The following is an 11,950-nucleotide window of genomic DNA, read 5'->3' on the forward strand; positions in this document are numbered from 1 at the left end:
TCATTGAGACAAGACTTTTGCCCTGTGCAAGAGTCTCTCCAGGGCCCTCTTCATGTCCCTGTTCCTTAGGCTATAAATGAAGGGGTTCAGCAGTGGAGTGACCACTGTGTACATCACAGAGGCAATGGTGCTCTTGTCCCTGGAGGTGCTGGATGAGGGGGAGAAATACAGTCCAATAATTGTTCCATAATACAGAGACACCACAGAGAGGTGAGAGCCACATGTGGACAATGCTTTGCAGAGCCCCTTGGTGGAGGGGACCTTCAGGATGGTGGCCCCGATGTGTCCATAAGAGATCAGGATGCATACTAGTGGGAGGATGATGTCGGCCACTCCTGCTGTGAAAATGGCCAGCTCATTGAGGGATGTGTCTGAGCAGGAGAGCTTCAGCAGGGCACCAAGGTCACAGAAGAAATGGGGGATGCTGTGGTCAGCACAAAAGGACAGCCGGGTCAGGAGGAGGGTGTGACACAGGGCGTTGGCACAGGAGAGAATCCAGGACACAGTTGCTAGTAAGGTGCACAGCCCCTGTCCCATGACGGTGGTGTAGTGGAGAGGGTGGCAGATGGCCATGTACCGATCGTAGGCCATCGAGGTGAGCAGGAAATCATCCAGACCAGTAAAAAATATGAAAAAATACATCTGTGTTATGCACCCTGCATAGGGGATGGATTGATCCTGAGTCTGCATGTTTATCAGCATCTTAGGGACAGTGACAGATGAAAAGGAGATGTCAGTGAGGGCCAAGTGGCTGAGGAAGAAGTACATGGGGGTGTAGAGTCGAGCGTCCAGCCTGATGAGCAGGAGGATGAGCAGGTTGCCCAGCACCGTGGTCAGGTACACGCCCAGGAACAGGGCAAAGAACATGCCCTGCTGCTCTGGCCGGATGGGCAGTCCCAGGAGGAAGAACTCTGACATGCTGCTCTGGTTCTCCCTCTTCATGCTCCTCTCCTGTCTGCTGGGAATGAAAGGACAGTGAAAGAAGCACATTTTGATTGCAGCAGGTGTATATAAATGAGTCCTTTCTCTTGATGAATATGCCAGTGTCTGTCTGCATTGCCATGTCCCTGCAAAAAGCCCTAAGATGAATGGTATTACCATGTATAATGCAGGAATTTACCAACCAAGAAGACAGTTTGACACAGAAAAGAAAATGGCTCAGTGGCATTTTTCCATCATCTCAATAAAGAGAAATTATCACAATGTCTTAGCAGAGAAATAGTAAGTTTAAAACCTCCCTAATTTCTCTTCTGTTTCTGTACATAAAATCATAAGGCTGAACCTTCAGGTTGTGACATACTGACCTACAGAAATCTGACTTCAAAGTCCTCTCGTATGTAAAGTATAAGGAGGACATTTCAACAATGTGTATGTTTCAACAGAGTATAAGGAGGATGTTTCCTTCGAATTCTTGAAGGAAAGTGGAGCAAAAATGCACAGCCAAGGAATTTCCTGGCGATTCACTGCTTAGACTTCAACTTCCAAGTCAGGGGGTGTGGGTTCAATCCCTGTTCCAGGTATAAAGATATCACATGACTTACAGCTAAAAACCCAAACAGGAAACAAAACAATATGGTAACAAATTCAGCAAAGAATTTTAAAAATGATCCACATAAAAAAATTCTTTAAAAATAAATAAGCAATAAATAGCCAGTTCCATTATGTATAAAGTTGAAGAAAAAGAAGACGCTTACCCATCAACTGAACTTAGAGTATCTTAGAGTTCAATTTTGCAATATCACTGCTCTACGAACTAAAAAATATTACTAGCAGTTGTATGTATTTTTACTGGTACTCATATTTATCATTCTCCAATACCCTCCTGATTCAACAAAATCCTCTTGTTGAAGAGGTCTCTAACCCAAAATAAAAACAGTTGCTGCCAAGATGTGTCAAAGAGATATGCCCTGATATGCCTTCTCCCTAGTCTTTAAGAACTAGTAATAAAATGTATCATAAGCAAGAGCACAGAGAAGTGCTGAACACCAGTATACAGGTACACACACACATACCACACACACACACACACACACACACACACACACACACATACACACACCTGCTATTGGTGTAGGAGACCCAGTTCTCTGAACTTTAAGCTCTAATGATCTAGCTGCCTTGAGTAAGAACTGGATTCTCAGAATTCTGTAGGACAACTGGAGACCAGATTTATCCACTTCTGTGGTCCTGAATCACTCACCAGCACCAGAGAAAAAATAGCTTGATCCTTAATTCACCAATGTCAGTAATGAAGACGTGAAGTCTGTGCTCTGTCCACCAGGGAAGGGATGCAAGGGAACAGGGCTCCAAGTTCTTGGTTAGAGACATTAAACATGCATTAAACATGTATTAATTGCTCAGTTTTCTTGTTTCTCCCTCCAGGACACATGCCCTAGAGCAGTGGTTCCTAACTTTAATGTCCCCTAGTATCCCCTGGTGAGCTTATTAAAGATGCAGATCACAGCTCCAGCTCCAGTGACATTCATTCTTGAACTATGTGGCCAGGGAATTCTGATGCAAGTGGTCCTAAGGGCCGATGGTGAGAAAACTGTCCTTAGGAAGAATGTCATGATGAGGCCCAGTGGCTGTGAGCCCAAAGGAGATGAGGAAAGAACTCTTTACTGACCCTTCCTACTAGTTTAAAGTTTCCCCTAGCTAAGTCAAAGCCTGGGATGTGAGGATGGAGTTTCTCCCAAGTGGAGATGCCTTCTTAGTTTGTTGTCTTTCAATAAATTAAAGCTCAACATTCAGAAAACTAAGATCATGGCATCCAGTCCCATCACTTCGTGGCAAATAGATGGGGAAACAGAGGAAACAGCAGCTGACTTTATTATTCTGGGCTCCAAAATCACTGTAGATGGTGATTGCAGCCATGAAATTCAAAGATGCTTACTCCTTGGAAGGAAAGTTATGACCAACCTAGACAGCATATTAAAAAGCAGAGACATTATTTTGTCAACAAAGATCTGTCTAGTGAAGGCTATGGTTTTTCCAGTAGTCATGTATGGGTGTGAATGTTGGACTGTAAAGAAAGCTGAGCACCAAAGAATTGATGCTTTTGAACTGTGGTGTTGGAGAAGACTCTTGAGAGTCCCTTGGACTGCAAGGCGATCCAACCATTCCATCCTAAAGGAGATCAGTCCTGGGTGTTCATTGGAAGGACTGATATTGAAGCTGAAACTCCAATCCTTTGGCCACCTGATGCAAAGAGCTGACTCATTTGAAAAGACCTTGATGCTGGGAAATATTGAGCACAAGAGGAGAAGGGGACAACAGAGGATGAGATGGTTGGATGGCATCACTGACTCAATGGACATGGGTTTGGGTGGACTCTTGGAGTTGGTGATGGACAGGGAGGCCCAGCATGCTGCGGTTCATGGGGTCACAAAGAGTTGGACATGACTGTGTGACTGAACTGAGCTGAACTGAAATCTAGTTCATGGTAGAAATCCAAATACAATATGAAAAAGTCAAAGTATTTCCCCTGTCTTTTATTCATTTTTTATACTTCTAAAATGGTTTTTATTCATTAAATTTAGTATTTATATTTATTGTTGTTCTATCAAAGTGTTAGTTTCTCAGTCATGTCTGACTCTTTGCAACCCCATGGACAGTAGCCCACCAGGCTTCTCTGTCAATGGATTTCTCCAGGCCAGAATATTGGAGTTATTGTTCAACTCCAGTTGTTCATTTGCTAAGCCGTGTCTGACTCTTTGCAACCCTATGCCAGGCTTCTGTGTTTTTTGCTATCTCCCAGAGTTTGATCAGACTCACGTTCATTGAATTAGTAATGCCATCCAGTCATCTCATCCTCTGTCATCCCCTTCTTTTCCTGCCCTCAATCTTTCCCAGTATTAGGGTATTTTCTAATGAGTTGGCTCTTTGCATTGGGTGGCCATAGTATTGGGGTTTCAGCATCAGTCCTTCCAATGAATATTCAGGGTTGAGTTCCTTTAGGATTAACTGGTGTGACACATTGCTGTCCAAGGGATTCTCAAGGGTCTTCTCCAGCACATTTGGAAAGTATCTATTTTCTGCACTCAGTCTTTTTTACGGTCCACCTCCAGCATATGGACATGACTACAGGAAAACCATAGCATTGACTAAATTACCTTTGTTGGAGAAGTAATGTCCCTACTTTTTAATATGCTATGTAGATTTGTTATAGCTGTTCTTCCAAGGTCAAGTGTCTTTAATTTTCATGACTGCAGTCACCGAATGAAGTGATTTTGAACCCAAGAAAATAAAGTCTGTCACTGTTTTCAATTTTCCCCCATCTATTTGCCAAGAAGCAATGAGGCAGGATGCAAGGATCTTTGTTTTGTCTATGTTGAGTTTTAAGCCAGCTTTTTCATTCTCCTCTTCCACCCTCAACAAGATGCTCTTTAGTTCCTCTTCACTTTCTGCCATTAAAATGGTGTCATCTGCATATGTGAGGTTGTTGATGTTTCTCCCAGCAATCTTGATTCCAGCTAGTGATTCACCCAGTCTGGCATTTCACATGATGCATTCTGTATATAAATTAAATAAGCAGGGTGACAATATACAGCTTTATGTACTGCTTTCCCAATCTAATCAGTCGGTTGTTCCATGTCCCATGCTAACTATTGCTTCTTGACCTGCACACAGGTTTCTTAGGAGGCAGGTAAAGCGGTCTGGTATTCCCATCTCTGAAGAATTTTCCAGTTTGTTGTGATCTACACAAAGACTTTAGCATAGTCAATGAAAGAGACGTAGATATTTTTCTGTAATTCTCTTCTTTTCTATTATCCAACAGATGTTGGCGATTTGATCTCTGGTTCCTCTGCCTTTTCTAAATCTAGCTTGGACTTCTGGAAGTTCTTGGTTCACAAAGTGCTGAAGCCTAGTTTGAATGGCTTTGAGTATAATCTTGCTAGCATGTGAAATGAGTGCAGCTGTACTATAGTTTTAACATTCTTTGGCCTTCCTTTCTTTGGGATTGAAATAAGAACTGCCCTTTTCTAGTCCTGGGGCCACTGGCAATTTTTCCAAATTTGCTGGCATACTGAGTGCAGCAGTTTAAGAGCATCATCTTTTAGGATGTATTTACATAAATGGGATTTATTTTGCATGGTATCTTAGAGCTTTCTTTTCCTAAAATATATTTATTGCATTAATACTTGCAAGTCTACATCTATGCTTATCAGTTCATAGAATATATATAACATCAATACATTAATCTTAAATTTTTAAATTTTTAGTTGCTCTCTTGTTGAATTAACTGAATGATCCATTAACACAAAATCTCTAATTCTTCAATAAGGTAAAACTTTTAAAAATATTATAGTACACCCTGAAGTCTTCTCCTGTGTCAGTTGTCTGATCAAGATTACTTTATGATCTACAAAGCATTAATTTTAACAGGCTGCATTGTCTTAGTTCTCCCGTGCCTATGGCTTGCTCCTTTGAAGAGAGAAAAACCGAACTTTGAAAATGTCCATGAAAATACACGAAGAATGGAAGTCTAGGTGGAAGCCCATGGAAAGAGAGGCAATAAAGCCAGACTCTTCATTCACCAAAGGAATGATCTAAGTCAGAGCTTATGGAATGAAATAAATGAATAATGAGGAAAGTTACATCATACTATGTTATACATGTATCAAATATCAAACTCCTTCAAAATATTGTGATTTCCAACTTTACATCCCAAACAGACTAGAGTCGTGGACATCACCACAGCCTTGCATGTCACTCCAGCTACTGGTTACATACTAATTAGCCTTCTGCTTCTGTATAATGTTGGTAAACATATTACATCTTGCATAGTGCAGGCACACACACACAAAGGGACAAGATGAAAAAACAGGGTAAAAACTAGATGCACAAGAAAAGACATATATGTAATAAGTCGATAAGTAGATGAAATAAATAGTATAAACTAATCTAACAGAAGACCAAAAAAGAGGGCAAGAAAAACAAAAAATCCTTCTCTAAATATATTTTTACTAAGTGAATTTTGCAAGGTAGCAGCATTATAAAGTTGGTCAAAAAAGAACAAAAATCAATGATATTTTATATCCTAGCAGTGAGTACTGAGAATTGAAAAATTTAATATACTATTCATAACAGTTTAAAAAGTAAAATATGCATATGAATGAATTTACCAAAATACCAGTAAGTTAAAAACTACAGACTAATTCATAGTTAATTTAAAGAGAATACAAATGAATAGAGATACACTTTGCCCATAGACTGGATAACTCAATATCATCATGGAGCCAGGTCTCTCCTCCATTTGATCTATAGGGTCAATGCAATCAAAGGCAGTGTCCCTCACTGTGAAGAAACTTTTCATCCTTTACCTAGATGTTTTATCATCAATGCTGTATAGATGGAGAAGTCTTGAGGCTACTGTAAGAATAAGACTGAAAACCAGAGGCAGGAGGCTTAAGTCCAAATCCTGAGAACACCTGACTCCAGGGAACATTAATCGACAAGAGCTCATCCAAAAGCCTCCATACCTACACTGAAACCAAGCTCCACACAAGGACCAACAAGCCCCAGGGCAAAACATACCACGCAAATTCTCCAGCAAGACAAGAACATATTCCTGAGCTTCAATTAACAGGCTGCCCAAAGGGTGATGGCACCCCACTCCAGTACTCTTGCCTGGAAAACCCCATGGACAGAGGGGCCTGGTTGGCTGCAGTCCATGGGGTCGCGAAGAGTCGGACATGACTGAGTGACTTCACTTTCACTTTTCACTTTCATGCATTGGAGAAGGAAATGGCAACCTGCTCCAGTGTTCTTGCCTGGAGAATCCCAGGGACGGCGGAGCCTGGTGGGCTGCCGTCTATGGGGTCGCACAGAGTTGGACGCGACTGAAGCGACTTAGCAGCAGTAGCAGCAAAGTCACTCCAAACCCACTGACATCTCATAACTCATTACTGGACACTTCACTGAACTCCAGAGAGAAGAAATCCAGCTCCACCCACCAGAACACCAAAACAAGCTTCCCTAATCAAGAAACCTTGACAAGCTACCTGTCCAACCCCACCCACAGTGAGGAAACTCCACAATGAAGAGAACTCCACAAACTGCCAGAATACAGAAAGGCCACCACAAACACAGCAATATAAACAAGATGAAGAGGCAGATAAATACCCAGCAGGTAAAGGAACAGGATAAATGCCCACCAAACCAAACAAAAGAGGAAGAGATAGGGAATCTACCTGATAAAGAATTCCGAATAATGATAGTGAAAATGATCCAAGAACTTGAAAACAAAATGGAGTTACAGATAAATAGCCTGGAGACAAGGATTGAGAAGATGCAAGAAAGAGGGTCGGACATGACTGAGTGACTTCACTTTCACTTTTCAATTTCATGCATTGGAGAAGGAAATGGCAACCCACTCCAGTGTTCTTGCCGGGAGAATCCCAGGGATGGGGGAGCCTGGTGGGCTGCCATCTATGGGGTTGCACAGAGTCGGACATGACTGAAGTGACTTAGCAGCAGCAGAAGAAATAAAAAGGAGTCAATATATAATGAATAATGCAATAAATAAGATCAAAAACACTCTGGAGGGAACCAACAGTAGAATAACAGAGGCAGAAGATAGGATAAGTGAGGTAGAAGATAGAATGGTAGAAATAAATGAAACAGAGAGGAAAAAAGGAAAACAAATTAAAAGAAATGAGGACAATCTCAGAGACCTCTGGGACAATGATAAATGCCCCAACATTCGAATCATAGGAGTTCCAGGAAAAGAAGACAAAAAGAAAGACCATGAGAAAATACTTGAGGAGATAATAGTTGAAAACTTCCCTAAAATGGGGAAGGAAATAATCACCCAAGTCCAAGAAACCCAGAGAGTCCCAAACAGGATACACCCAAGGCGAAACACCCTAAGACACATATTAATCAAATTAACAAAGATCAAACACAAAGAACAAATATTAAAAGCAGCAAGGGGAAAACAACAAATAACACACAAGGGGATTCCCATGAGGATAACAGCTGATCTTTCAATAGAAACTCTTTAGGCGATGAGGGAATGGCAGGACATACTTAAAGTGATGAAAGAAAATAACCTACAGCCCAGATTATTGTACCCAGCAAGGATCTCATTCAAATATGAAGGAGAAATCAAAAGCTTTACAGACAAGCAAAAGCTGAGAGAATTCAGCACCACCAAACCAGCTCTCCAACAAATGCTTAAGGATCTTCTGTAGACAGGAAACACAGAAAGGGTGTATGAACCCAAACCCAAAACAATAAAGTAAATGGCAACGGGATCATACTTATCAATAATTACCTTAAACGTAAATGAGTTGAATGCCCCAACCAAAAGACAAAGACTGGCTGAATGGATACAAAAACAAGACCCCTATATATGTTGTCTACAAGAGACCCACCTCAAAACAAGAGACACATACAGACTGAAAGTGAATGGCTGGAAAAAGATATTCCATGCAAATAGAGACCAAAAGAAAGCAGGAGTAGCAATACTCATATCAGATAAAATAGACTTTAAAACAAAGGCTGTGAAAAGAGACAAAGAAGGACACTACATAATGATCAAAGGATCAATCCAAGAAGAAGATATAACAATTATAAATATATATGCACCCAACATGGGAGCACCACAATATGTAAGACAAATGCTAACAAGTATGAAAGGAGAAATTAACAATAACACAATAATAGTGTGAGACTTTAATACCCCACTCACACCTATGAATAGATCAACTAAACAGAAAATTAACAAGGAAACACAAACTTTAAATGATACAATAGACAAATTAGACCTAATTGATATCCATAGGACATTTCATCCCAAAACAATGAATATCACCTTTTTCTCAAGTGCACATGGAACCTTCTCCAGGATAGATCACATCCTGGGCCATAAATCCAGCCTTGGTAAATTCAAAAAAATTGAAATCATTCCAAGCATCTTTTCTGACCACAATGCAGTAAGATTAGATCTCAATTACAGGAGAAAAACTATTAAAAATTCCAACATATGGAGGCTGAACAACACGCTGCTGAATAACCAACAAATCACAGAAGAAATCAGAAAAGAAACCAAAATATGCATAGAAGTGAATGAAAATGAAAACATAACAACCCAAAACCTGTGGGACACTGTAAAAGCAGTGATAAGGGGAAGGTTCATAGCAATACAGGCATACCTCAAGAAACAAGAAAAAAGTAAAATCAATAACCTAACTCTATACCTAAAGCAACTAGAAAAGGAAGAAATGAAGAACCCCAGGGTTAGTAGAAGGAAAGAAATCTTAAAAATTAGGGCAGAAATAAATGCAAAAGAAACAAAAGAGACCATAGCAAAAATCAACAAAGCCAAAAGCTGGTTCTTTGAGAGGATAAATAAAATTGACAAACCATTAGCCAGACTCATCAAGAAACAAAGTGAGAAAAATCAAAGCAACAAAATTAGAAATGAAAATGGAAAGATCACAACAGACAACACAGAAATACAAAGGATCATAAGATACTACTATCAGCAATTATATGCCCAAAAAATGGACAACTTGGAAGAAATGGACAAATTCTTAGAAAAGTACAACTTTCCAAAACTGAACCAGGAAGAAATAGAAAATCTTTACAGACCCATCACAAGCACAGAAATTGAAACTGTAATCAGAAATCTTCCAGCAAACAAAAGCCCAGGTCCAAACAGCTTCACAGCTGAATTCTACCAAAAATTTAGAGAAGAGCTAAGACCTATCCTACTCAAAGTCTTCCAGAAAATTGCAGAGGAAGGTAAACTTCCAAACTCATTCTATGAGGCCACCATCACCCTAATACCAAAACCTGACAAAGAGCCCACAAAAAAAGAAAACTACAGGCCAATATCACTGATGAACATAGATGCAAAAATCCTTAACAAAATTCTGGCAATCAGAATCTAACAACACATTAAAAAGATCATATGCCATGACCAAGTGGGCTTTATCCCAGGGATGCAAGGATTCTTCAATATCCGCATATCAATCAATGTAATACACCATATCAATAAATTGAAAAATAAAAGCCATATATTTATCTCAATAGATGCAGAGAAAGCCTTTGACAAATTCAACATCCATTTATGATAAAAAAAAAAAACCCTCCAGAAAGCAGGAATAGAAGGAACATATACCTCAACATAATAAAAGCTATATAAACCCACAGCAAACATTATCCTCAATGGTGAAAAATTGAAAGCATTTCCCCTAAAGTCAGGAACAAGACAAGCGTGTCCACTTTCACCATTACTATTCAACATAGTTTTGAAAGTTTTGGCCACAGCTATCAGAGCAGAAAAAGAAATAAAAGGAATCCACATTGGAAAAGAAGAAGTAAAACTCTCAGTGTTTGCAGATAACATGATCCTCCACACAGAAAACCCTAAAGACTCCACCAGAAAATTACTAGAGCTAACCAATGAATATAGTAAAGTTGCAGGATATAAAATCAACACACAGAAATCCCTTGTATTCCTATACACTAATAATGAGAAAACAGAAAGAGAAATTAAGGAAACAATTCCATTCACCATTGCAAAGAAAAGAATAAAATACTTAGGAATATATCTACCTAAAGAAACAAAAGACCTGTATATAGAAAACTACAAAACACTGGTGAAAGAAATCAAAGAGGACACTAATAGATGGAGAAATATACCATGTTCATGGATTGGGAGAATCAATATAGTGAAAATGAGTATACTACCCAAAGCAATCTATAGATTTAATGCAATCCCTATCAAGCTACCAACGGTATTCTTCACAGAGCTAGAATAAATAATTTCACAATTTGTATGGAAATACAAAAAACCTCGAATAGCCAAAGCAATTTTGAGAAAGAAGAATGGAACTGGAGGAATCAACCTGCCTGACTTCAGGCTCTACTACAAAGCCACAGCCATCAAAACAGTACAGTACTGGCACAAAGACAGAAATATAGATCAATGGAACAAAATAGAAATCCCAGAGATAAATCCACACACCATATCTTCGACAAAGGAGGCAAGAATATACAATGGAGAAATGACAATCTCTTTAACAAGTGGTGCTGGGAAAACTGGTCAACCACTTGTAAAAGAATGAAACTAGAACACTTTCTAACATCATACACAAAAATAAACTCAAAATGGATTAAAGATCTAAACATAAGACCAGAAACTATAAAACTCCTAGAGGAGAACATAGGCAAAACACTCTCTGACATAAATCAGAGCAGGATCCTCTATGACCCACCTCCCAGAATATTGGAAATAAAAGCAAAAATAAACAAATGGGACCTAATTAAAATTAAAAGCTTCTGCACAACAAAGGAAACTGTAAGCAAGGTGAAAAGACAGCTTTCAGAATGGGAGAAAATAATAGCAAATGAAGCAACTAACAAAGAATTAGTCTCAAAAATATACAAGCAACTCCTGCAGCTCAACTCCAGAAAAATAAACGACTCAATCAAAAAAAAAAAAAAAAAAAAGGGCCAAAGAGCTAAGCAGACATTTCTCCAAAGAAGACATACAGATGGCTAACAAACACATGAAAAGATGCTCAACATCACTCATTATCAGAGAAATGCAAATCAAAACCACTATGAGGTACCATTTCACGCCAGTCAGAATGGCTGCTGTCCAAAAGTCTACAAGCAATAAATGCTGGAGAGGGTGTGGAGAAAAGGGAATGCTCTTACACTGTTGGTGAGAATGCAAACTAGTACAGCCACTATGGAGAACATTGTGGAGATTCCTTAAAAAACTGGAAATAGAACTGCCTTATGACCCAGCAATCCCACTGCTGGGCATACACACTGAGGAAACCAGAATTGAAAGAGACACGTGTACCTCAATGTTCATCGCAGCACTGTTTATAATAGCCAGGACATGGAAGCAACCTAGATGTCCATCAGCAGACGATGGATAAGAAAGCTGTGGTACATATACACAATAGAGTATTATTCAGCCATTAAA

General features: G+C 39.5%; 1 protein-coding gene across 1 annotated transcript; it reads right to left on the bottom strand.

The window, feature by feature from the left end:
* On the bottom strand, positions 1–942 carry LOC113900788 (olfactory receptor 1J4-like). The gene has a single exon (XM_027554429.1). It carries the CDS (start codon positions 940–942, stop codon positions 1–3), a length of 942 nt encoding a protein of 313 aa, XP_027410230.1.
* Positions 943–11,950: the final 11,008 nt, after the last annotated feature.

This window comes from Bos indicus x Bos taurus, chromosome 11, assembly GCF_003369695.1.
Source record: "Bos indicus x Bos taurus breed Angus x Brahman F1 hybrid chromosome 11, Bos_hybrid_MaternalHap_v2.0, whole genome shotgun sequence".
Taxonomy (NCBI): Eukaryota; Metazoa; Chordata; class Mammalia; order Artiodactyla; family Bovidae; genus Bos; species Bos indicus x Bos taurus.

What these genes read in the sequence shown, in the direction of transcription:
- LOC113900788 (XM_027554429.1), bottom strand. Translation starts at nt 942, where the DNA reads ATGAAGAGGGAGAACCAGAGCAGCATGTCAGAGTTCTTCCTCCTGGGA.